General features: G+C 45.5%; 1 protein-coding gene across 13 annotated transcripts in view; it reads right to left on the bottom strand.

The window, feature by feature from the left end:
- Positions 1-1,835: 1,835 nt before the first annotated feature.
- Positions 1,836-26,892, bottom strand: part of URGCP (upregulator of cell proliferation) — a 51,055-nt gene continuing 25,998 nt past the window's right edge. For 7 of the 13 annotated variants that reach the window (XM_055293299.2, XM_063609596.1, XM_055293300.2 and 4 more), the window contains 5 exons: positions 13,707-13,733; positions 13,332-13,402; positions 7,845-7,895; positions 7,597-7,635; positions 1,836-5,184 (listed from right to left, as the gene is read on the bottom strand). In XM_055293299.2, the coding sequence (XP_055149274.1) occupies positions 2,591-5,184; positions 7,597-7,635; positions 7,845-7,878 (2,667 nt within the window). In that variant the 5' untranslated portion in view covers positions 7,879-7,895; positions 13,332-13,402; positions 13,707-13,733 and the 3' untranslated portion in view covers positions 1,836-2,590. Of the gene's footprint in view, positions 5,185-7,596; positions 7,636-7,844; positions 7,896-12,101; positions 13,290-13,331; positions 13,403-13,706; positions 13,734-17,028; positions 18,319-26,892 lie in introns of those variants that run through there. The other 6 variants (XM_063609597.1, XM_055293303.2, XM_055293302.2 and 3 more) reach the window with 4 other exon arrangements.

Below are 26,892 nucleotides of genomic sequence, written 5' to 3'. Positions count from 1 at the left end.
TCCGCCACAGGGCAGGCACTGTGTAAGCACCTTCCATTCCTACACAGGTGCTAGTAGTAGGGGGAACTAAGGCTTGGAGAAGCCAAGTAACTTTGCTAAAGGGTCATATAATTAGTAGGAAGTAAGGCTGAGGTTCAAAACCAGGCTGGACATCCAACATGCTGAAGCAAGCTACACCCCATCTCACAAGAGAGGTGAAGACACGCTTGTTCCTTGTCCCAACACTCTTCAGGAACATTTCCTCCAAGATGGTACTTGCTTGGTTTGACACCTTCATCAAACAGGACCCCTTGTGAGCACACGGCCATGCTCTGGTGAGCAGCCTGCTGCCCTGTCCACCTTTCTGGGTGGCTCTCTCTCTACTAAGCTTGGCTCCAAGGACATGACTGTCCAGTAGCCCCATGGCAAGTTCTGGGGCTTCTCGGACCTGAAGGTGAGCATTTTGAGCTCCAGATATGAAAGGGAAGTCCTGGGTGTTGTGTTCATTGGAATCCTAAGAGCAGCACTGACTGGAGGGCTAAAGGCAAGGCCCATCCACAGTTCACAGACTTGAAACATCAACCCTTCAAAAAGGGTGGGAGGAGGCCGGGTGCGGTGGCTCACTCCTGTAATCCCAGCACTTTGGGAGGCTGAGGCAGGTGGATCACTTGAGGCCAGGAGTTTGAGACCAGCCTGGCCAACGTGGTGAAACCCTGTCTGTACTAAAAATACAAAAATTATTTGTATTTTTGTGATGGTGGGCGCCTGTAGTCCCAGCTACTTGGGAGGCTGAGAATCACTGGAACCCAGGAGGTGAAGGTTGCAGTGAGATCGTGCCACTGCACTCCAACCCAGGCAACAGAGCAGGAAAATGAAAAAAGGGAAAGGTTTTCCTAAACTTATTACCAAGAGACCAGGTTTGCAGAGAACCAGGCTCCTGGAACATCTGGGGAATCCAGAAACCCACAGCAGGCAGGCTGCCAGGCATCTCCAGAAGAGGGACCAGGAAGCCTTTTGTTCAAGAAAGGATTCCAGTCTAGAAGGCTGGTGAGCTCCCGAGAGCTAAAGGCTCCCTTGCTGTGTCTAGTGAAAGGAGGACAAGAAACATGATGGGAGCTCTTGGGGAAGGGCCTCGTTTCTCTGAAGTCAAGAAACACAAAGAGAAAGAGGATCCAAGGTCTAAGCAAGGCCCAGAGGATCAAGCAGAGCTTCCTAGAGCTGGTGAAAGGGCTCAGGTGGGGTTCTGAGGCCCAGTGAGGCGACACTGGCCTCTGGGAAGGGCCAGCGCAGACAAGGACTCCAGCGGGAGAACTGATAGGGCAGAAGTCCGAAGTCCTTGGCCAAGCCTCTGGTTCGAATGGTGGCAAGTGGGCTGTGGATGAGGTCGGGGAAGATGTCAGAGGAGGCGCTGGCACTGACATGGCTGCCCAGGGGTGAGCCCAGAAGCCGTGGGAGTCTAGAGAGGATGAGAGGAAGAGATGCAGGGCTGGGCGTGACAGCACCACCCTTCATCCGCTCCAGCTCTGCCCATCCAGGTGTGAGCTCTGGGGCAGGGGATTAGCTGCTCTAGGCTTCCTTTTCCTCAACTGTGAAATGGGGTGACAGTGGAAAGACCTCAGAGTTACTGTGAAGGTATTTAGTTTTAATCCCCAGTAACAGCCTGAAGAATGGCTCCTGCCTTAAAGACAGGGAACAGGATGGCTTTTTAAAGTGGCGCATCTCTGCACTATCTACCATTCCAGATACTGCCTGTACCGTACCCCCTCCTCAGACAGATGCTGCTATCCTCTTTGAGAAACAGGAGAACTAAGGCACACAGAGGCAGAACCTGCCCATTACTATCACTTGTGCATTCATTCATTCAACAGACATTTATTAAGCGTCTACAATGTGCCAGGCCCTGGGGACACAGAGCTGGAGAATGTACAGTCCCTGCCCTCAAGGAGCTCACAGTCTGGGGGACAGACATGTAAACACATGAGTTACAACGCGCTGCGTGAAGTGTGTGGCAGAGGTATAACAAAGTGCTGTGGGTCACAACAGAGCGACCAATGAACTCTTCCTGGGCAGGGGTCAGGGAAGCCTTCACAGATCAGTCAATAAATACAGTGCCATGGGAGTGCCTTGCACACCACGGGCACTCACATCTCGAATGCTGGTCCACTGGAGGCCCTTGGGTTGGGCGGGAGCAAGGCCTACTTCTGCTTCCTCAGGACAACTTCCCCACCTCTGTCCTGGGACCACCTGCCCGCCTGGGCCTGCAGTGACTGAGGATGCTGCTCCCACTCCAGGTGCCAGTGACAGAGAGCAGCTATACAGAGGGCCCACCCCGCAGGATTCTTGACAGGAGCTGAGACAGAACAAACTGCTGCTTGTCTCCCTACCCTGGGGGCTGTGATATTCCTGCTAACATCTCTGAGCTGGTCTGTGAGGTCACTTCCTCTCTTAACACTGTTGAGGAGACTCCAAACCCTCTGTCTTTTGCTTGTCTTCTCATGTCGATTGGGCACCAGCCATTCTCAGGCACCAGGGCACAGCCCCACACAGATGCCCCATCAGACAGGGCTGCCCACAGCAGCCTCCTACACCTGAACTGGGTTTCTCTGCACACTCACAGCCGTCTCACCAGCTCAATGAGCTGCTGGATGTTTTTGTTTTGGTTCGACAGGCCATTCCTGATGTTTTCGAGTAGGCATCTCTTCAATTCAAATATGGCTTCACTGTAGGCCAAGCTCACTGCGGCCATGGGAGGTGCTCCGTGCCACAGGCCAGGGATGTGCCAGATGTGCTGCTTCTCAGGGTCGCAGAAAGCCAGGCCTGCCAGTGCCCGGAAGCCGTCGCCCTGTTTCTCCATCTGGGCTGCAGCCCTGCTCAGGTCACCAGGTGGATCTAGGAGCTGTCTCTTGTCTCTGGGCCTGGGGCCGGGAACAGATACATCATGAAGGTTCTGGTATACAAACTGGTAGTTGGGCATGTGCCCCATTTTTTCTAACCTCAGAAATGCATGCAGAATAGCTGCTGGAATGTCCTTGGTTTCAGCTAGGCTGATCACGGTGACATTGCTCAGTCCCATGAGCAGAGTGGCCAAGGAAGCCTCCAGCTCAAACCTGTCCCCAGCTGACGTCAAGGCCCCACCTATCAAGCCCCCGGAGTCTATCACCAGGATGTGGTCACAGCCCAGGTCCTGGCTGAAGCCCTCAGCCACTGTGATGAGCTGCATGAAGGCCCCTCGAGGACCGCAGCTCTTCCCTGTGGCAAACCGCAGCCCAAACATGGTGTTGAGGAGTGTGGACTTGCCCGTGCCTGGCACCCCGAGGGTTGACAGAACCACCAGCCTTGACCGTCTCTCCAGTCGGACGTGCAGCTCCTTCAGGAGCCCCGTGACCCAGCGGATGGGCATGCTCAGGGTGCTCCCATCGATTAGCTCCAGAGGCAGCCCTGTCAGCAGCAGCTCCGAGGCCAAGCCTGGGAAGTGGGCAAAACGCCTCTGGCCTGCCGGCAGCCTCCCTGCCTCCACAAGACAGCTCTCAGCCTCATAAAACTGTCCCATCTCCCGCAAGAAGTGTTCCACCCCTAGGGGCTCAGGCCAGAGCGGCTCCCCCAAGTCTGTGGCACCCCCGTGCTTTGGTCTCAGGGTGAGAAGCGTCTCTGGAGGCTGTCTCAGTCGTGGCTGGGCCACCCGTGCCAGGCCCCACTCCATCCACCTCAGGAAGTACTGCTTCTCACTCAAGGAGGGGCTGCTGATCCCAGAGATGAACTCCTGCACCCCCGAGGAGGGATCGTGGCCATTCTGCTGCATTCGAAGTTCTAGCAGCCGCCGCCTCAGCTCAGCCCTGTGCTTCTCAGGGGGGTCCACGGCCCACTGGAGCTGGCAGAACTCCTTTTCCACTTGGGCTGCCTTTCTCCAGGGGTCCCCTTGCAGCCTCAGCTCGTCCCTTCTGTAGGCATCCGAGTCTTTGATTTTCCTGGTAATCCTCTCCATCCGGTCTTTCGCTTTCTGACACTCCTCACAGTCCTCGTCAACCTTTAGGCCCAGCTTGCGGGCTGCATGCGCCATGTCCTCCATAGATACCCGCCTGCAGGGTGCCCGCAGCACATTCCCAACGATGGCCCGGATCCTCTTCACGAAGCTGTCGCTGTCAGTGCTGCTGACCTTTACCAGGACATGCGAGTGGTCTATTTTCAGCACAGGAATTAACTTATTCAGAAATCTCAGGTTTGTGTTGCGCTTCCCACGGTAGGGACTCAGGATGAAGTAGTATTTTGTGGTTGACTCCTTCATCGAGTACAGCAATTTGTATTCCTTCTTACTGATATTGTCAGTCAATATAAACACAGCGGAGGAGATTTCTGTCAAGAGCTTAAACTGCAGCCAGTGAGACCCGATGTCACCTCTCAGGTTCAGAAAGGCCACAGGTTCTGGGAAAATGTCCAAGTCCTCCCTTCCGCTGGGAAAAAACCAGGAAATTTCTACCAACCCATCTGAAATCTCCCGGGCATTGGTGCCCAAGTTGAGGTCCCGATGCCAGAAGCAGTCCCACTGCCTGTGGCCTGGGCTGAGGACGGCGTTGAGAAGCTGGGACTTGGAGTTGCTACTGACGTCCATGCGCACGAAGGCGAAGGCGGGCGCCCTGGACAAGACCACGCTGTCTTCCCGGAAGCTCCCCACGCCCCTTGGTGGCTGGGACCACCATGTCCTCACAATGCCCCGCATGGCCCACAGCAGAAATGTATGGTAGTGGTTCTCCGAGTCAGGCAACACGAGCGGGAGTGCAAACTGGCAGAGGGCCATTTTCAACACTATTTCTTGTTGCAGGAAACTGTCTGAGGAGAGCAGCAGGGCACAGAGAAGGTCTAAGGGGTTCACTGGTGTATCAGGAGTGGGCAGCTCAGAAAAGGAATAAATGTCGGCAGCAAGGTCATCAGCTGGGTCCCAGTAGATGATCTCCTCTTCCATCTGGCTCTCCTTCTCCACAGGTCTGGCATCTGGGAGCACGTCCAGCACCATGGTGGTATTCCTGGCATCAGCATTGAGGGCCTGCAGCTTCCTGAGGAAATTCCAGGGCAAGTCTTTGGGAACCTGAGGGGCCCAGTTCTTCATACTGTCAAAACTGATCTGCAGAGAGTCCTGGAGGCTGAGTTTCTGGACCTGGTACATCTCTAGGCCCAAAAGTGACAGCATTTCTTGAAGCCTGCTTCTCTCCACTGTGGAAAGAAATGAAGACATAAGTGCTCACCCTGTGTTTCTGAGCTAGGGGCCAGGGAAGAGCTGGTGAGGGAGAGCCCAGCAGGATGGGGAGAGTGATCACCCCCTTCAGAGAGCAGAGTGCAGGCACAGGAGGCTCAGGGTGTGCTCAAGGCTGACCTGAGATCAAGGCAAGGCTGGAACCCTGACATCAAGCTACAATAGGTACCAACCTAACCACAGATATATGCGACATTAAACAAAAGAAAGAACAGAAATAGAGAAGCTACATTTAACAACTGGAAGAGTTCTTACAAAAGCCAGATTTCTGGTCTTTCTAGAAACCTGTAAGATCTAACACTGAGATCAAAATTAATTGGCTACAGTGAGCAGCACATGACTCCTAGAAGCTGAATGCAGGCCTCATCTCCCCAATGTGTCACTTCTGTGGGCTACTCAGAGTCACCGGGAAGTTCCTACAGGAGTCATAATCACTGAATTGCTCTCTGGCTTTCTAGTTAATTTTTTTTGTTTTTTTCTCTCTACAAGTAAGAGAATATTTTAAAGGAACTAGAAAGAAATCACTAAGCATAAAGAGTCAGCAATTATAGCTAAACAACCATTTTGCAAACCTGAAATCAATAATGGAGGTTTGGTTTTTTTTTTTCCTCTCCCCTTTCTTTTTTTTTTTTTTTAGACAGGGTCTTGCTCTGTTACCCAGGCTGTAGTGCAGTGGTATGATTTCAGTTCACTGTAGCCTCAACCTCCTGGACTCAAGAGATCCTCCCACCTCTGCCTCCCAAGTAGCTGGAACTACTGGTGTGTGCCACCACACCCAGCTCATCCTTGTATTTTTTTGTAGAGATGGGTTTTTGCCATGTTTCCCAGGGTGGTCTCAAACCCAAACGCAAGCAATCCACCTGCCTAGGCCTCTCAAAGTGCTGGGATTACAGGTGTGAGCCATGGTGCCTGGCTTTAATGCAGTTTTTAATTTTAAATGTATTAAAATATTCAGTGCAGACTGTTAGTAAGTGAGCACTTACTTGTGCAGATACTCAAATATCACCTTATACAATATAAAATCTTATAAGCTAGATGCTTGGAACAGTATTGCTACCTCTGAAGATTCTATCCACCATCCCAGGTCTTGGCCCAGCACCTTACTAATGTTCACGCTGCATATAATTAGTTGTCTTAAAATTTGTTGTTGTTGTTGTTATTGTTTGAGACAGTGTCTCACTCTGTCACCCAGGCTGGAAGGCAATGGTGTGATCACAGCTCATTGCAGCCTTGACCTCCCAGGCTCAAGTGATCTACTCATCTCAGCTTCTGAGGAGCTGGGACTACAGGTGCACAAGACACTTGGCTAGTTTTTGTATGTTTTGTAGAGACAGGATTTTGCCATATTGCTCAGGCTGGTCTTGAACTCTCTGGCTCAAGTGATCTGCCTGCCTCAGCCTCCCAAAGTGGTGGGAGTGAGGCACCGCGCTGAGTCACTTTAAATGTTAATGCATGAAACAAATACAAATTCCACTGCCCTGCAGCCTTTTATTCCAGTTCCTTTCTTGAGAGAGGAAGCAACGTGTATGATGCTGCTTTGATGCTTAGATAAACCATGAAAGGAAACACTGGGTGACCCAGCCCTCTGCCTGTTTCCCAAGAAGGTCAAGTGATGGATTCAAGACCACTTCCCATACGACCAGCAGGACTCACAGTGCTGGACACTCTGCTCAGAGAGTTCCACAGGCATTGTGGCCACAGGACTGCCCCACAGAACATTAGGGGACCTGTGAACTTGTTACAAAAACAAAAGAACTACATGGGAAGAGTCACACTGTGGCAAAATAGGTGTTACTCAGGTTTCCTAGCTTTGCGTGAATGAAACTAGGAACACTGTTTTTCTTGTCCAGACACGGAATAACTTTTTATTTTTTAAGTAGCATGGTAGTAAAAGGCAATGGGGAAAAGACAAAGAAAACACTCCTGCCCAGTGTGTGGCCCTTGGCAGGTTGTTTGGAAGCTCTGGGCCCAGGATCCTGATCTGCAAATGAAGGCATTGGACCAGATAAATCATTTCCAAACCGGGCTGTACATTAGAATGAATCACTTCAGGAACTTGTTAAAAAATGAAACATCTCTGGGTTTCACCTCCAAACATGCTAACTTATTACAGGCAGTGAGTATGTTGGGTGGGTGGGGGGCCTGGTTACTCTATGTGGTTAGCAAGCTTCCCAGGGTTTGTTTTTTTTTTTGTTTTGTTTTGTTTTTAGGCAACATCGTTAACAATGTATAAAGGGTTAATGAAGTAGGGCATCCTAAACCTGAGTGCTCTGCTTCCCCAGGTGATTTGATACAGTCAGGTGTGGGAACCTCTGGCCTAGATGATAACCCCCTTTCATAGAACAGAGATAAAAGGCAGAGAAAATGCTTACCTGTTGGAAAATCATTGTCCTGAGCTTCATTTGTACCATCTATGGAAAAAGCAATGGAAAATGAAGTGTCAATCAAATAATGCACCCTTGGCTGACACAAATTAATTGAAGCTAAACCTAGAACCCTTCTTTCTCACCAAGATGGCAACTTCTCCCAACTGTACTAAATATAAAATCCTGGTTATCTGTCACTTTACCCACTCCCCCTCTCCCCAATCCAATCTGTTGCCAAATCCTGTAGTTTCTACCTCCATAACGGAACTCGCAATCATCTCCTTCCATTTCTCTCCATTCCAAATCTAGAAGAAAAAAGAAACCAAATACATTTAGTTTCATCAGCAAGTTAGAACCTTTCTGTCAAAAATTTCAAGTGCTCATGCCTGTAACCCCAGCACTTTGGGAGGCTGAACAGGAGGAGTGCTTGAGTCCAGGAGTTTTGAGACCAGCCTGGGCAACAAAGCAAGACCTTGTGTCTACAAAGACTTTTTTAAAAAAATTAGGCCAGGCATGGTGGCCCATGCCTGTAATCCCAGCACTTTGGGAGCCCAAGGCAGGAAAATCACTTGAGGTCAGGAGTTTGAGACCAGCCAGCCTGCCCAACATGCGAAAAACCATCTCTACTAAAAATACAAAAATTAGCCGGGCGTGGTGGCGCATGCCTGTAATTCCAGCTTGGAATTACTTGGGAGGCTGAGACAAAAGAATTGCTTGAACCCAGGAGGCAGGGGTTGCAGTGAGCCGAGATCATGCCACTGCACTACAGCCTGGGCGACAGAGTGAGGCTATCTCAAAAACAAACAAACAAAAATTAGGTGGGCATGATGCCACGAGCCTGTAGTCCCAGCTGAGGCAGGAGGATTACTTGAGCCTGGGAGATCAAGGCTGCAGTGAGCTGTGATTGCACCACTGCATTCCAGCCTGGGCATCAGAGCAAGACCCTGTCTCAAAAAGAAAAAAACACCAAACAACAACAAAAAATGTCAAGTGACAATATGGTGGCTGATGTTTTAGTGCTATTATTGATTTCAGTTTTTCCTATGTAAATGTAATGTTTTGCCAGCAAAAAATACATCACAAGGTAGTAATAGCTACACACAAGACACAGATTTGCTCTAAGATATATCTTTATAGAATTTTCTAAACTTTGGGAAAATAAAACATGAATAACCATAAAACTTACATAGATTAACCTTTGATTTTAGAAACTATTTAAAATGTAAGTTGACAGAAATTCCTTGACTATTTAAAAATTCAGCACCTCCTATCAATGTTATTTTTATTCCAGCATAAGGAATTTTTGTAATCACTTAAAATTAAAATGTACATCAGAGCACAAATACACAGAGGTGAGGTGCGGGGGGAGAGACAGTGGGGAAGAGTTGTGACTTACAGGTGAACTGTTATTTGTCCAAAGTCTCCAAACATCATGAAATGTCCACCAACATTAACATCTTAATTACAAAATGTGTTTAATGTAGTGCTAGTCAGATATTTATGTATGAACAAAGACCTAAAACTCTAGATTTGCTTGCAAGCACACAATATAAAGGAGCAAACAGGAGGCTTAGAAAGGAGGGAGCAAGACTTCCCAGTGCCTGTTTTGACTATTTTGACTTTGATCCAAGAAAAAGTAACACCTAGGTTCCAAAATTTTATATATATATATATATTTTTTTTTTTTGAGACGGAGTCTCACTGTGTTGCCCAGGCTGGAGTGCAGTGGCGCGGTCTCAGCTCAGTGCAAGCTGTGCCTCCCGGGTTCATGCCATTCTCCTGCCTCAGCCTCCCGAGTATCTGGGACTACAGGCGCCCGCCACCACACCCAGCTAATTTTTTTTTATTTTTCGTAGAGACGGGGTTTCACTGTGTTAGCCAGGATGGTCTCGATCTCCTGACCTTGTGATCCACCTGCCTTGGCCTCACAAAGTGCTGGGATTACAGGCGTGAGCCACCATGCCCGGCCCCAAAATTTATATTTTTAAGAGCTTATGAATCAAGAGTCGGATATTTTCAGATTTATGTTTTCTCATGATTTCCATGTAATCAGGTAGATAAACCTAACATTTCAAACCGTCTTCTTTGATGATATCTCTGGGAGATGGACATGTGAAAAGCAGGAAAGAGAAAAAGAGAAAAATAAAATGGGGCCCAGGAAGCATGAGAAGATCAGAGAAGGCACAAGATCCACACACATCAACCACAATGCCAAGCAGTCCAAAGATTACATTATTCAAGTGAGGAAAAGCCATCAGAACAAATTTTCCAAGGAACTCAAAATGCCCTATGAGGAGAGAAAATGGTTAGAGAAGAGAATGGGAAAGTCTAAAGATGCCAGAGATAGGGTTAGGGTGGTTCTGAGAGTAGTTTTAAGCCGGAGTCAGGAGTAACCTCCAGACCCAGAGAAAATAGGGCCTTGCTTGGTTCAGGGTGGGAAATAGCTCTGATGTGGATTTAATAGGTGGATGAGGTCAAGGATGCACAAAGTAGCCAAAGACTGAGGGTTACCAAACCAAGGAAACCACTGACTAGGGTTGGGAGAGAGCCTGATGTTCTGTAGCCATCAGCAGATTGTGGGACAGGTGGAAGAGGAAGCAGCAGGGCTCCAGGCAAAGACACAAAACAGCAAACATGGGGGGGCCACTGAGGGCTCGGCTCCATGAGCCAACGTCTCCACTATACTTTCACATTGGGCAGGAAGTGACCTAAGGATGAGATAAGCTCTGACTCTGGGAGTACTGGGCTCACACGGAACACAGGGACAGAGGACAGGCCAGGCCCTACCACCATGGTGAGCCCAGGAAGAACTGTTATGAGCCCATTGTTGGAGAACTCCAAGTAAGGCCATTAAAACCATTTTCAGGCCAGGTGGGGTGGCTCATATCTGTAATCACAGCAATTTGGGAGGACAATGCAGGAGGATCGCTTGAGTTCAGGAGTTAGAGACCAGCCTGGGCACAATAGCAAGACCCTTATCTCTACAAAAAGTTTTTTTAAAAAATTAATTGGGTGCAGTGGCTCACACCTGTAGTCCTAGCTACTTGGGAGGCTGAGGCAGGAGAATCCCTTGAAGCCAGGAGGTCAAGGCTGCAGTGAGCTACGATGGCCACCACTGTACTCCGGCTTGAGTGATAGAGTGAGACAAAAATAGAATGAGCTATGAAGTAGAATCTTCAGAATTAAGATAAATAAATTATATCATGTGACTACATAAAGTATAAACCAGGCAAAGCTAATCTATCCTTTTAGAAGTCCAGATAATGACAGACGAGAGGTGAAGTAACTGGAAGGGACCTTTGGGGGCATGGGTTTTCTTCAGCTTCTTGATCTGGTTTCTGGCTTGCATAGGTAAGTTCATGTTTGTGAATATTTCTCAAGCTATTAATTGGAGTACTTTTCTGAATGTATAGTATACAATTTTTTTTTTTTTTTTTTTTTTTTTAAAGACAGTCTTGCTCTGTCGCCCAGGCTGGAGTACAGTGGTACGATCCCGGCTCACAGCAACCTCCACCTCCCAGGTTCAAGCGATTCTCCTGCCTCAGCCTCCCAAGTAGCTAAGACTACAGGCGCCCACCATCTCACCCAGCTAATTTTTGTATTTTTAGTAGAGACGGGGTTTCATCACGTTGGTCAGCTGGTCTCAAACTCCTGGCCTCAAGTGATCTGCCTGTCTCAGCCTCCCAAAGTGCTGGGATAACAGGCATGAGCCACTGCACCTGGCCTGTATAGTATACTTTAATACAACTTGTTTTTAATCCTATAGGCTTAAAACCTTGCTTTAAGTCTTTAAAATGAAGCATATGCTCAAGAGGAACTCACATAACTCATGAAGAAGGACTATAAAGAATAACCACTGGAGGTTTATTCAGTAGAGAGAGACACAGAGATCAAAGTTTGGGGAAGAACCAGAGTGTCTCTGTGCCTTGGCTTCCTCAAATGTAACAGGGATTGATAAATATCTTAGAGGTCATTGTTACAAGTAATTAAGACAACCTAGCTCACAATAGGCATCCAATAAGGCCATTCCCTCTCCTCGCCCCATCCCCATGCTTTCTTTCCCATTTGTCTAGAACAACGCTCTCCAAGGGAACCTCCCAAGATGAAGTTCTCCATCTGCAATGTCCAAGCTGCAGCCACTCACCATGCAGGCTGCTGAGCAAATACAGCTAGAGTACTTAGGAGCTGAAGTTTTAATTCTGTTTAATTTTAAACAGTGTGCCTAGTGGCTACTGTGTTGAATAGCATAATTCTAGATGTGGAGAAACTAAAGGGCTTTGGGCAATTACTGCTTGATCCCAATTCTGCTATAAGCTTCGACCAACTGGCCAATAATCCCCATGGTGCCTACCTTCCAGAATTTAAGTTCCATGAAGGGCTTTGAGCCTTTTCATTTACTATTGTTTACAATATCCCAATGCTTACAACAATGTTAGTACATGGTAAGTACTCAAAAAATATTTGTTTGAATGAATAAAATAGTGATTTTTTCCATAGAGACGGTGTCTCACTATGTTGCGCAGGTTGGTCTCAAACTCCTGGGTTCAAGCGATCCTCTTGCCTTGGCCTCCCAAAGTACTGGGATTACAGGTGTGAGCCACTGTATCCAGCCTAAAATAAAACTTTATTAACCAAAACTTGTTTGCATATTTTTGTGGATTTTTGTTTTTGCATAACTCTATTAATATCCAATAGAACACATTTTTTTTTTTTGGCAGTTAAAACATAGTTTTTTTTTTAGCACATTCATTTTAAGAAGAACCTAATTTATGAAAAATATATCTAAAATGAGTTACTGGCTGGGCACAGTGGCTCACGCCTGTAATCCCAGCACTTTGGGAGGCTGAGGCGGGTGGATCACCTGAGGTCAGGAGTTCAAGACCAGCCTGGCCAACATGGTGAAACTCATCTCTACTAAAAATACAAAAAATTAGCCATGCATGGTGGCGCATGCCTGTAATCCCAGCTACTTGGGAGGCTGAGGCAGGAGAATCACTTGAACCCAGGAGGTGGAAGCTGCAGTAAGCCGAGATCGTGCCACTGCATTCCAGCCTGGGCAACAAAAGCGAAACTTGGTCTCAAAAAATAAAATATCAAATAAAATAATAAAAGAAAAGAAAATATAAAACAAAATAAAATGAGTTAGCAAGAGAACTAAAGATATCTGGAGTGTGGCCACCATACCTTAAAGGTGAATTTACAAAGGGTGGCGTTACAGCCCCACCCCCAAATCCTCAGAGAAAGAAAAACCAGCCTGTATGGACCATAACCAGGAAGACTACAAGCCCCAGTGTGCTCTGGGACAATCCCAATTTATACCTGTTTTCCCAACATTACATCCCTTTCATTCTCAGAAATGCCCACTTTAGAAGATAAACTATACAGTCACCTTAACTATGACCCACAATGGCAGTTATGCTAAAATTGGGGTAATGTGTTTCTGTTAAATTGTGTCACAATCACCTGTTTAACTGAATCCTGGGAACACTTACTCCATTTTCTAGAATAAAGTGTTGCCCATAAAAAAACAAACAAAAAACACTATTTTGAATATATGAGGAATGCTTAAAAGACCCTTAGATGGAATCTTCTTGTAAAAGGAAAAATAAAAGCCTTAAGCTTATTTATTTTTGAGATGCACAATCCCAAGTCCAGGGAGGAACTGGAACCCAGAATCCCAAGAGGACAGGAGAAGTACTTCAGCTCCAGAGTGGGCCCACATCCAATTCATCCAACTTTACCTGCAATGGCCACAGCTGTTCGTCTCTCTGATGCTTTTATTTCTGGGGCTACTTCTCCCAAATCTGAATGCCTGAAACAATTTCAGAAGAAAATTATAATTAAAATAATGGAATACCACTTTCACCTATCAAACTGGCCGCATATAAAATCTCTTGGAGAGCTTTTAAAAACTATAAACCCTGGGTCACACCCCAGATCCATGAAATCAGAATCTCTGGGAGCTGGTCCTGGGTATCACTGCTTTTAAAAGTGCCCTCAATGATTCTGATATGCACCCACAGTTGAGAAACACTGGTCTAGAAAACCAGCACTCTCCAAAACTGCTGGCCAGAGCACAAATACAGTCATTCAGAAAGACAGAAAAATATACATACCCTTTGCCCAGTAATTCCACTTCTATCCTAAGGAAATAATTAAGATTTAGTTACAAAGATGTTGATGCCAGCTTTATATATAATAGCGAAAAACTGATGCCTTTTAAAATCAAAGTGCAATAATGGAATTATGGTCGAATTCTGCAGCCATTAAAAAATACGCTATGGATTTCTTTTGTGGACAAAAAGATGCTGGATGAGATATTAGGGAAAGCTGTTATATTAATTAGGCGGGGGAAAGTCAGGCTACAGAAAAGTATACACAGTATGATTACAATTTAATAAAGTGTATGTTTATCTATAGGTATATATACAGAACTCTAGAAGGATGTTCATCTGAAGTTAACACTGCGGTCCTGAAAGGGTGATCCTGAATTATTTTAAGTAGCTATGATAAGTGTAGTCTAATTAAGAATAAACTATTTTAGGCCTGGTGTGGTGGCTCACGCCTGCAATTCCAGCACTTTGGAAGGCTGAGGTGGGCGGATTACTTGAGGTCAGGAGTTTGAGACTGGCCTGGCCAACATGGTGAAACCCTGTTTCTACTAAAAATATAAAAATTATCCAGGTGTGGTGGCAGACACCTGTAATCCCAGCTACTTGGGAGGCTAAGGCAGGAGAATCACTTGAACACAGGAGGCAGAGTTGCAGTGAGCCGAGATCGCACCACTGCACTCCAGCCTGGGTGACAAGAACAAAACTCCGTCTCAAAAAATAAAAATAAAAAAAAGAATAAACTATTTTAGATGTATCATAGAGTGAGCAAATAAATAAATGTATTGATTCTGCCAGGAGCCAGGGTGCTAACTAACTGTTGAAGAAAGGACATACAAACATAGAATGGAGAGTTACAGCAGAACTTGCAGAGGCGCAATGGAACTGGAGGCACTCATGTGAACTGTGATTTCTATATGCATGCTTATGTGCATATGTGTGTAAGTGTGTAGATGTAGGTGTGCACACATATCTCTGTGTGTATACGAGCGTACACATGCATCTATTTCCTAACTGTCCACGGAAAGGTCCAGGAAGCAAAGACACTGTTGTGGCAATGGGCATGCCTAGCACCCTTTAATACCTTCCCCGCTAAAAGAAACAGACTCTTTGGAGATCCTGAATGATGGCTGGGGCAAGGAAAGAACAGGAGGAGCCTGAGCATCTTATTTCAGAAAGTAAGGAAATGCTCGAAAACGTAATGGGCACAGGCGCCAGCCTGAGGAACTCACTGGTCAAATCTAGGACAATGTGAGCACAAACATAAACACAGTAACTGATTTAAAACCATCGAAAACCAGCAATTACTGAGTCTACGTGGATAATAAATACATGGGCAGAAAGAGAAGGCTCTCTTGCTCACATCAAAACATGAAACGTGGAGGGGGATGCTGCAATCAGAATAGTATCATTTTAGAGCAGGGCGCCGTGACTCATGCCTGTAATTCCAGCACCTGGGAGGCCAAAGCAAGGGGATCACTTGAGCCCAGGAGTTCAAGACTAGCCTGGGCAACATGGCAAAACCTCATCTCACAAAAAATAATGAGCCACTGTGCCCTGTGGCCAGTAATTTTAAAAATTATAACACCAGCCAATCTGTCAACTCGGGCTCCAGCCCTCTTCTAAGCCTTGCTAAATTTCCTGTCTGTGCATCAGTTGGAGTCGGACCAAGACGGCAGAGAACAGCACTTCCAACGGCCCTACTCAGGGGCAAGGGAGCTCCCTGCAATGCAGTTTTTGAAAATTACTAATATCACTATATATTTTTTTATTCCAAAAATAAGATACATATAAAATACAATAGAGTATCATAAAAATGCTTTCCTGTCATATGTTTGAAAATTATACCCTATGTTAATCTGTCCTCTCCTCCTCTTAATCTACTCCCATTGCTCTAGCCCATTCTGTTAACAGAAGAGTAGCGCATTCACACGCCCCCATTTACTCCCTGATGACCAATGGCTATTTAGTTTCATCTTCTTCTGGGGCCCACCCTGGCCCTTAATTAGCATATTTACTGTACACACCCTACTTCCCTATTAACTTATAATCATGACCCTTTCCCCATATCCTTCACAATGCTGAAAAACATTCTACTTTTATTACTGGAAGCAATTTTTTTTTTTTTTGAGATGGAATCTTGCTTTGTCACCCAGGTTGGAGTGCAGTGGCGTGATCTTGGCCCACTGCAACCTCCATCTCCTGGGTTCATGCAATTCTCCTGCCTCAGCCTCCCAAGTAGCTGGGATTACAGGCATGTGCCACCATGCCTGGCTAATTTTTGTATTTTTAGTAGAGACAGGGTTTCACCATATTGGTCAGGCTGGTCTTAAACTCCTGACCTCAAGTGATCCACCCACCTCAGCCTCCCAAAGTGCTGGGATTACAGGTGTGAGCCACCACGCCCAGTCACTGGAAGCAATTTTTTTTTTTTTTTTGAGACAAAGTCTCGCTCTGTTGCCCTGGCTGGAGTGCAGTGGCGTAATCTCAACTCACTGCAAGCTCTGCCTCCTGGGTTCATGCCATTCTCCTGCCCCAGCCTCCTGAGTAGCTGGGGCTACAGGCGCCCGCCACCACGCCCGGCTAATTTTTTGTATTTCTTAGTAGAGATGAGGTTTCACCATATTAGCCAGGATGGTCTCGATCTCCTGACCTTGTGATCCACCCGCCTCGGCCTCCCAACGTGCTGGGATTACAGGCGTGAACCACCGTGCCCGGCCATGGAAGCAATTTTTAAAAGGTAAATATTCTCTTGGTATTCAGAAAACAGTCAGAACACAAGAAATAGCTAAGGTCCTCAAGCCCCTAGGGTGTGGTGTCAGACACTGCCTAGGGGCCACCTGCAGCAGTTGCTCACCTTCCCTCCTCTGGGCACTACCCCACATCGACATCTCTCCAGGGCAGGGGTGACCTGATCACCACCCTCAGGGTCCAGGGTGTCCACAGCTCCTTCTCACTAAGTTAGCCAGTGGACGAGCTGGTTTGTTGTCTGGCAGAAAGAATCAAGCCCCTGACCAACACCAGGGCAGCCATGCCATAAATGGCACGTGGCTGAACCCTACTTCCGGCAGGTCTGGTGATGGCCCATTGCTCATTCTGGAGGCCATCTGTCTTGCTGACCGTCTAGCCACAGAAGACAGTGCAGGGTTAACTTTCCTTGTCTTCTCATTTTTCCTTTTTCATTTCCTTTTTTCTAACTGCCCAGCAGAATTATCTTAGGAGCTTTTCTGCTAAAACCTGGAGATTCTGATTTAGCAGACCTAGGTGTTCAGCACATAAGAAATTACCAACTAGGGGAACTGACATCTTTGTTTTTCTGTTGACCTACCTCAGAATATGGCACTCCCTGGACAGTCCATCCATGCCCAGAATAGATAGGGCAAACCACGTGGGCAGAACCCAAGTTTTGCTCCAGATCAATCACTAAAAACTGGTTCCTCTGCTGGGTGGTACCCATAAAACAAGATGGCATAGGAAAACAATTCTGAACAAGGTGAGCACTAGACAAATACAGGTATAATTACTCACTGTATTATAATCAACAATATATTTTTAAATGTGGAGTCCTAATTAGGGAAAAGGAGTCAGGCTGGTGGGACCAAGGGAAAGCAGAGAAAGCACATAAGCTGTAATAAGTCTGCCTTTCTTCATGGTCCAGGACACATAATCCTCCTACGTAAATAAGTCACAATCTTCCTGTGCCCAGCTATCATCAGACCCTCGACTGATAGAAAAATGCCAATTAGCTCACTGCAACCTTGGCGTTATCAGTACTGCACATAGCTCTCTCCAGAAAACAGCATAAGCACCATTCCATAAAATCCACAGCAAGCCTTTGTCTCCTCACAGTCAGCTCCCTTCTTGCTGACTTGCCCACTGCTTTCTTGCAACGCAATTTCATACTTGGGATTCTTATGCCTCAGCCATCCGAGTAGCTGGGATTACAGCATGCACTACCACGCCTGGCTACTTTTTGTATTTTTTTCTCCCCGAGACAGAGTCTTGCTCTGTCTCCCAGGCTTCGGTGCAGTGGCATGATCTCGGCTGACTGCAACCTACGACCCCAGGTTCAAGCAATTCTCCTGCCTCAGCCTCCTGAGTAGCTGGGATTACAGGCGTGTGCCACCATGCCCAGCTAATTTTTGTATTTTTAGTAGAGATGAGGTTTCACCATGTTGGCCAGGCTGGTCTCGAACTCCTGATCTCATGATCAGGCCTGCTTGGCCTCCCAAAGTGCTGGGATTACAGGTATGAGCCACTATGCCCAGCCTATTTTTTGTATTTTTTATAGAGAATGGGTTTCGCTATGTAGCCCAGGCTGGTCTCAAACTCCTGGGCTGATGCAATCCTCCTGCCTTGGCTTCCCAAAGTGTGGGGAATACAGGTGTGAGCCACTGCGCCCAGGCAATTTTTTTTTTTTTTTTGAGACGGCGTCTCACTCTGTTGCCTAGGCTGGAGTGCCGTGGCGCAATCTTGGCTCACTGCAACCTCTGCCTCCCAGGTTCAAGCGATTCTCCTGCCTCAGCCTCCTGACCTCACGATCTGCCCACCTCGGCCTCCCAAAGTACTGGGATTACAGGCATGAGCCACCGCGAACGGCCCCAATTTTTTTTTTTTAACTCACCAGTTTGTGGTACCTTTGACAGGAACCACAGGAAACTAATACAGTGTACGTGTGGCTTGACAGCTACACCAGCTTCCACCTCTGTCTTCACATGGCTTTCTCCCCTCTGGGTCTCTTCTCCACTTCTTGTACGAGTATCAGTCTTATTATATGTGAACCCACCCTAATCCACTGTGAACTCATTTTAACTAATCACATATAATTTTTTAGAAATCACGCCCTATCTCCAAAAAAGATCACAATCACAGGCACTGGGGGTTAGGACTTCAGCATTCCTTCTAGAGGGACACAATTCAAAACACGAGAAGATCTGAACCAAAAATGGGATGGAGGTGTCCCACCTCTAGAGAGTGACCACATGTTTACGAAAAATTAAAACTCCCTGAAGAGGAAAAGGAGAAATAAAGTGTTTCCCAGACAAATAAAAACTGAGGGAATGCATCACCACTAGACTCGGCCTACAAGAAGTGTTTAAGGGAATGTTATATCTGAAAGCAAACAAATGGTATCTGCCACCAAGAAAAAACAGGAAAGTAAAACCGGACATTCCAGCCTGGGCAAGTGAACGAGACCCCTATCTCTACAAAAAAATAAAATAAAGCTAGGTATGATGGTTCACACCTATAATCCCAGCATTTTGGGAGGCCAATGTGGGAGGATCCCTTCATTCCAGGAGTTTGAGAGTGGCCTGGACAACATAGTAAGATGTCATCTCTCCAAAAATAATAATAATAATAAAAAAGCCAGGTGTGGTGGCAGGCAGGTATCTGTAGTCCTAGCTACTCAGGAGGCTGAGGTGAGAGGATCACCTGAGCCCTGGAAGTTCAAGTCTGCAGTGAACCATGACTGCACTGTTGCACATGAGCCTAGGAGATAGAGCATGATTCTGTCTCGAAAAAAATACGTATTTTTTTAAAGTAAAATAAAATAAAAAAAATTAGCTGGGCATGGTGCATGCACCTGTAGTCCCAGCTACTCAGGAGGCTGAGGTAGGAGGATTGCTTGAGCCTGGGACATCCAGGCTACAGTAGGCAGTGACTGTACCATTATGCTCCAACTAAATGGATTAAAATGAGACCCAACTCTATGTTGTCTACAAGAAACTCACTTCACCTATAAAGACACATACATACTGAAAGTAAAAGAACAAAAAGGCTGGGTGTAGTGGCTCATGCCTATAATCCCAGCACTTTGGGAGGCCAAGGTGGGAGGATCACTTGAGGTCAGGAGTTCAAGACCAGCCTGGCCAACATGGTGAAACCCCATCTCTACTAAAAATACAAAAATTAGATGGGCGTGGTGGCGCATGCCTGTAATCCCAGCTACTTGGGAGGCTGAGGCAGGAGAATTGCTTGAACACAGGAGGCGGAGGTTGCACTAAGCTGAGATCGCACCACTGCACTCCAGCCTGGGTGACAGTGAGACTCCATCTCACACAAAAAGAAAAGAAAGTAAAGGGATGAAAAAAAAAATATTCCATGCAAATGGAAACCAAAAGTATGCAGGAGTAGCTATACTTAGACAAAATAGACTTTACATGAAAAAACAAAGACAAAGAAGGTCATTATATAATGATAAAGGGATCAATTCAGCAAGAGGATATAACAATTGTAAATATATATGCATCTAATACTGTAGCACCCAGATATATAAAACAAATATTAGAGCTAAAGAGAGAAATGCCAATACAATAATAGTTGGAGAATTCAATACCCATTTTTAGCACCGCAAATCATCTAGGCAGAAAATCAACAAAGCAACATCAGACTTAACTGCCCTATAGACCAAATAGACCCAGGCATTTACAGAACATTTCATCCAAAAGCTTCAAAATATATATTCTTCTCACCAGCACACAGAACACTCTCCAGGATAAATCCATGTAGTGGCCACAAATCAACAAATTTTTTAAATTTTAATTTAATTTTTTGAGACACTCTCGTTCTGTTGCCCAGGCTGATGTGCAGTAGTACCATCTGAGCTCACTGCAACCTCCACCACCAGGGCTCAAGCAATCCTCCCACCTCAGCCTCCCAAGTAGCTGGAACTAACTACAGGTGCATGCCACCATGCCCAGCTAATTATTATTTTTTTATTATTTTTTTTTTTAGAGATGGGGTTTAGCTATGTTGCCCAGGCTGGTGTCAAACCTCTGGACTCAAGCAATCTACCTGTCTCGGTCTCCCAAAGTGCTGTGGTTACAGGCATAAGCCACTGTGCCTGGCCAAAAAATTTTTTAAAAATCAAAATCATATCAAGTGTCTTCTTAGATCACAAGGGAATAAAACTAGAAATCAATAATGAGAACTCTGGGGCCGGGCTTGGTGGCTCATGAATGTAATTATGGCACTTTGGAAGGCTGAGGCAGGAGGATCGTTTGAGCTAGGAGTCTGAGAACAAGCCTAGGCAACAGAAGGAGACTTCATCTCTACAAAAAATTGGAAAAATCAGCCAACCATGGTGGCTCACGCCTGTGGTCCCAGCTACTTGAGAGGCTGAGGTGGGGAAATTGCTTGAGGCTGGGAGGTTGAAGCTGAGCAAGCTGTGATCACACCACTGCACTCCAGCCTGGGTGACAGAGAAAGACTCTGTCTCAAATTTAAACAAAGAAAAACATAGACGAAGGGACTATGTCAAACTAAAAGGCTTCTGCACAGCAAAGGAAACAGCCAACAGAGTGAAGAGACAACCTGTAGAATGGGGGAAAATATTTGTATGTTATTCATCCAATAAGGACTGATATCTAGAGTATACAAGGAACTCAAATAACTCAATAGCAAAAAATAATAATTTGACTGAAAAGTAGGCAAAGGATCAAACAGGCATCTCTCAAAAGACATATATATGGCCAAGAAATAAACGAAAAAATGCTCAACATCCCTAATCATCAAGGAAATGCAAATCAAAATCTTAAAAAAAGAGATATGATATCCCAGTTAGAGTGGCTATTATCAAAAAACCAGGCCAGGCTCGGTGGCTCACACCTGTAATCTCAGTACTTCCGGAGGCCAAGGTGGGTGGATTGTTTGAGTCCAGGAGTTCAAGATCAGCCTTGACGGCATGGCAAAACCCTGTCTCTATAAAAATATAAAAATTAGTTGGGCGTGGTGGCGCACACCTGTAGTCCCAGCTACTCAGGAGGCTGAGGCATGAGAATCACTTGAACCCAGGAGGCAGAGGTTGCAGTGAGGTGAGATCATGGCACTGCGCTCCAGCCTGGATGACACGGCGAGACTCTGTCTCAAAAAACAAACAAACAAACAAACAAAAACCAATGCTGGTAAGGATGTGGAGTAAAGGAAATTCTTATACACTGTGGGAATGTAAGTTAGTACAACCTTTATGGAAAACCTTTATGGAGGTTTCTCAAAAACTAAAAATAAAACTAGCATGTGATTCAGCAATCCCACTATTTGTCCAAAAGAAAGGAAATTTGTGTGTCAAAGGAATATCTGCACCCATGTTTAATATAGCACTATTCACAATAGCCAAGATAGGGAATCAATGTAACTGTCTATCAACATACAAACTGATGAAGAACATGTGGTATACACGTACAAGAATACTATTTAGCCATAAAAGGAATGGAATCATATCCTGTGTGGCAACACAGATGAGCCTGGAGAACCTCAAGTCAGGAACAAAAAGACAGATATTGCATGTTCTCATTCACACGTGGGAGCTAAGAAAAAAATTGAGTGAATGGAAATATAGAGTAGAATTGTGATTATTAGAGACTGGAATGCATGGGAGAGGGGAGGATAGGGAGAGGTTGGTTAAGATACAAAATTACACCAGGCGCGGTGGCTCACGTGGTCAGGAGTTTGAGACCAGCCTGACCAACATGGTGAAACCCTGTCTCTGCTAAAAATACAAAAATTAGCTGGGCGTGGTGGCACACGCCTGTAATCCCAGCTACTTAGGAGGCTGAGGTAGGAGAATTGCTTGACTCGGGAGGCGGAGATTGCAGTGAGCCAAGATTGCGCCACGGAACTCCAGCCTGGGCGACAGAGTGAGACTCTGTCTCAAAAAAAAAAAAAAAAAAAAAAAAAAAAAAAGATACAAAATTACAGCTAGATAGGAGGAATGAGTTCTGGTGCTCTGCAATTCTGTAGGGTGAATATTGTTAACTATAATTTATTACATACTATAGTGTCAAAGAACTAGAAGACAAAAAGGTTAGTACTGTGTAAGGTTCCCCATACAATGGAAAATAGGGCTTTAAAACACAGCCTTAATCCTCCAAGACCTTACATTATTACCATTAGGTTGGAGAGAGAGGGGAACACTCACTGCACAAACACTAAACAAACAAAAAACACTACAAACACACATATACTAATCTATAAAATGAGGCTGATCATCCCTGACACACATACCTCAGATGTGCTACAAGGATCCAAAGAGACTTACATACATCTTAAGCAAAGTTCTCTTGGATTTATCTACATATTTATTGTGGACTTATTATTATTTATTATTTATTGTAGATTTATCCACATATTTATTGTTCTATCTACATATTTATTGTGGACTTATTATTTATTATTCATTGTATATTTATCCACATATTTATTGTTCTCTTGGATTTATCCACATATTTATTGCTAGGAACCTTTCTAGGAATTTAGGATACATTAATGAGGACACAAAGGTTCTGCTCTTGGTTTACAATTCAACAAGGCAAGGGGATACTGGTAATCAACAATATCCCCTATATTTAAGAAGTGTAGGACTTGTAGCCCCAGCTACTGGGGAGGCTGAGGCTGCAGTGAGCCGTGATCCTGTCACTGAACTCCAACCTGGGCAACAGAATGAGACTCTGTCTCAAAATAAATAAATAAATAAAATTTTAAAAGGCCATGCTAGAAGATGTTAAGTGCTACAGAGAAAACAAGGCACAGGCCTAGGTCAGGTGTGCTGAGAATGGTGGTGGGGAGGAAAGAGCAGGTTGGGTGGAGAAAGGGCCATGTTAGTACTGGTTTGGAAGGAGGTGAAGGCAGGAGCTATATGACTACCAGGGGAAGACTGCTGCAGGCATAGCCGGGACAAAGGCCCTAATGTACCCAGGGACCAACAGGGAGGCCCGCGTGGATTGAGCAAGTGAGTGATCAGTGAGTAGGAGAAGGTAGCAGGAGAAGCTAGAGAAGACTGAACTTTATAGGCCACAAAAGACTAAGGCTTTGGGGAGGAAAAGGAAGAGAAAAAAAAAATAAAAATAAAAAAGATTTTTTAAAAAAAGGTTCTGGCTGTTCTTATTCTAGAGGATGGAGTAGCCATGAAAGGGCCCTGGGTGCAGGGTGGCAGGCCTGTCTATGTTACTGGCTGCCAGGCTGAGAACAGACAAGAGATAACAAACGCTCAATTAGCTAGCCTTATATTCAGGAAAACAACAACAACAAAGGCTCAGACCAGGGCAATGGCACCAGCAGCAATGGCATGTGGCTGGACTCTCAAAAGCATCTGTGAAGGACTGCAACAGACTGGACAAAGTGTCTACAGACACAAGCCAAAATAAGTTCAAGTTTTCCAGGTTCAATCAGTTGCTCCTGTGTCAGATAGGGAGGTCTGTGGGTAAAGCAAGACTTGAGGGGATGGTGAGCAAATTGGCACTGACAGACTGGCCCAAGACCCCTACCCTTGGATATGCTAAGCAGGCGCGTGAGCTGGAAGGGGTTTGGAGAGCTAATAAAGGTAATCCTTCATTGTGTATAGGAGACACCACTGTCGGCAACTTCCCTAAAGATACATGCTCGGCCGGGCGCGGTGGCTCACGCTTGTAATCCCAGCACTTTGGGAGGCCGAGGCGGGCGAATCACGAGGTCAGGAGATCGAGACCACGGTGAAACTCCGTCTCTACTAAAAAAATACAAAAAATTAGCCGGGCGTGGTGGCGGGCGCCTGTAGTCCCAGCTACTCGGAGAGGCTGAGGCAGGAGAATGGCGTGAACCCGGGAGGCGGAGCTTACAGTGAGCCGAGATCGCGCCACTGCACTCCAGCCTGGGCGGCAGAGCGAGACTCTGTCTCAAAAAAAAAAAAAAAAAAAGATACATGCTCTACAACCTCCACCTGACACCACAGTGTACTCACAACAAAGACAGAATCAACTTGCATTTTCTCCATAATGCAAAGAAATGATGGTGCAGGTAGACCTGGAAAACCCAAGAGATCAACCTGAAAATTATCATAAACAATGAGAGAACCCAGTAAGCCGGGGACATACAAAGTTAAAATCAATAACTGCCTTCCTATTATACAAATAGGTTAGAAACATGGAAGGAGAGAGCTCCGATTTGTAGTAGCAACTAGAAAAATAGTATGTTACAAATGTGCAACACCTATTTGAGAAGAATTTTAAAATACTGAATATGAATAAGACCTGAAGAACTGAAAAGGGCTGGGCACAGTGGCTCATGCCAATAATCCCAGGGCTTTGGGAGGTCAGGGTGAGAGTATCACTTGAGGTCAGGAGTTCCAAGCCAGAAGTTGAAGACCAGCCTGAGCAACGCAGTGAAACCCCACTCTACAGAAAATTTAAAAATTAACTGGGTCTGGCAGCATGTGCCTTAAGTCCAGTTATTCAGGAGGCTGAGGTGGATCACTTGAGCCCAGGAGTTTGAGGCTGCAGTACACTGCAGCCTGGGTGACAGAGCAAGAAGACCCCGTCTCAAAATAAATAAATAAATAAATAAACTAATTAATTAATTAATTTTAATTTAAAAGAAATCTATTCCTGGATTTTCAGAGAGGAAAGGAAAAAAAGGCTGGGTGTGGTGGCTCATGCCTGTAATCCAGCTCTTGGGAGGCCGAGGCAGGCAGATTACCTGAAGTCAGGAGTTCGAGACTAGCTTGGCCAATGTGGTGAAACGCTGTTTCCACTAAAAGTAAGAAAATCAGCCAGGTGTGGTGGCGCATGCCTGTAATCCCAGCTACTTGGGAGGCTGAGGCAGGAGAATCGCTTGAACCCGGGAGGCGGAGGTTGCAGTGAGCCGAGACTATACCACTGCACTCCAGCCTGGGCAACACAGTAAGACTCTGTCTCAAAAAGTATATATATATATACACACACACATATATTTATATATTTATATAAAAATACATATTTATTTAAAAAGTTATATAAATATATATTTATAATATATGCCTTATTATAATACAAATATATTTATATTTATATATATAATAAAAAAATTTTTTAAAGGTGTATTCTGTCTTAGAAAGGCTTAATTTTTTTTTTTTTTTTTTTTTTTTTTTTTTTTTTTTTTTGAGACGGAGTCTTTCTCTGTCCCCCAGGCTGGAGTGCGGTGGCGTGATCTCGGCTCACCGCAACCTCCACCTCCTGGGTTCACGCCATTCTCCTGCCTCAGCCTCCCGAGTAGCTGGGACCACAGGCGCCCACCAACACGCCCGGCTAATTTTTTTGGTTGTTTTTTTTTTTTTTAGTAGAGACGGGGTTTCACCGTGTTAGCCAGGATGGTCTCAATCTCCTGACCTCGTGATCCACACGCCTCGGCCTCCCAAAGTGCTGGGATTACAGGCTTGAGCCACCGCGCCCGGCCTTTTTTTTTTTTTTTTTTTTTTAAGAGATGAGATCTCACTATGTTGCCCAGGCCAGTCTCAAATCCTGAGATCATGTGATCCATCTGCCTCAGCCCCCCCAAAATGCCAGGATTATAAGCATGAACTAACATGCCTGGCCTTTAATATAATTTTAAAAGTTAATTCTCTCAAAATTAACCTATAAGTAAATTGAGGTTCAAAACCAGTTGATTCTGTGAAAAAATATTTATGAAATAACAATCAGAAAAATTCTGAAAAAGAACAATGAAGGACAAAACTTCCCAGATAATAGAACATAATAATTAGTCTAAAATAATTTAAGGTTGTTCATGAATATACAGAGAATCAGTAAAAGGAGATCCCAGAAATAGGTCCAAATGCAGTCAAAAATTTCATCACTGATCTAGGTCACTTTGAGTATCTAGAACTTATTCAATCACAAAAACCTGGAAAAAAAATTAAGGTAGGTCCCTACTACTTTATTCATCCAAATGAATACTAACTGGATCTACGATTAAGTTTTTAATGCCCTAAAAGAAAGTATTAGAGACTTAAAAAAGTCACAATGGGCTAAGTGTGGTGGCTCACGCCTATAATCTCAGCACTTTGGGAGGCTGAGATAGGAGGATCGCTGGAGCCCAGGAGTTCAAGAACAACCTGGGCAACATAGTAAGACCCTGTCTCTACAAAAAAAATTTCTTAAAATCCACAATAGCCAGGTGTGGTGGCATGCGCCTGTAGTCCCAGCTACTCAGGAGGCTGAGGCAGGAGGAATACTCGAGCGCAGCAGATTGAGGCTGCAGCGAGCCATGTTGTTGCCATTGCACTCCAACCTGGGAGACTGAGCAAAACTCTGTCTCAAAAAGAAAGAAAGAAAAAAAAAAGTCGGCCGGGCACGGTGGCTCATGCCTGTATTTCCAGCACCTTGGGGAGGCCAAGGCAGGCGGATCACTTGAGGTCAGGGGTTCGAGACCAACCTGGGCAACATGGTAAAACCCCATCTCTACT

This window comes from Symphalangus syndactylus, chromosome 9 (genome assembly GCF_028878055.3).
Source record: "Symphalangus syndactylus isolate Jambi chromosome 9, NHGRI_mSymSyn1-v2.1_pri, whole genome shotgun sequence".
Classification (NCBI taxonomy): Eukaryota; Metazoa; Chordata; class Mammalia; order Primates; family Hylobatidae; genus Symphalangus; species Symphalangus syndactylus.
This window is presented reverse-complemented; position numbering and strand designations above follow the sequence as displayed.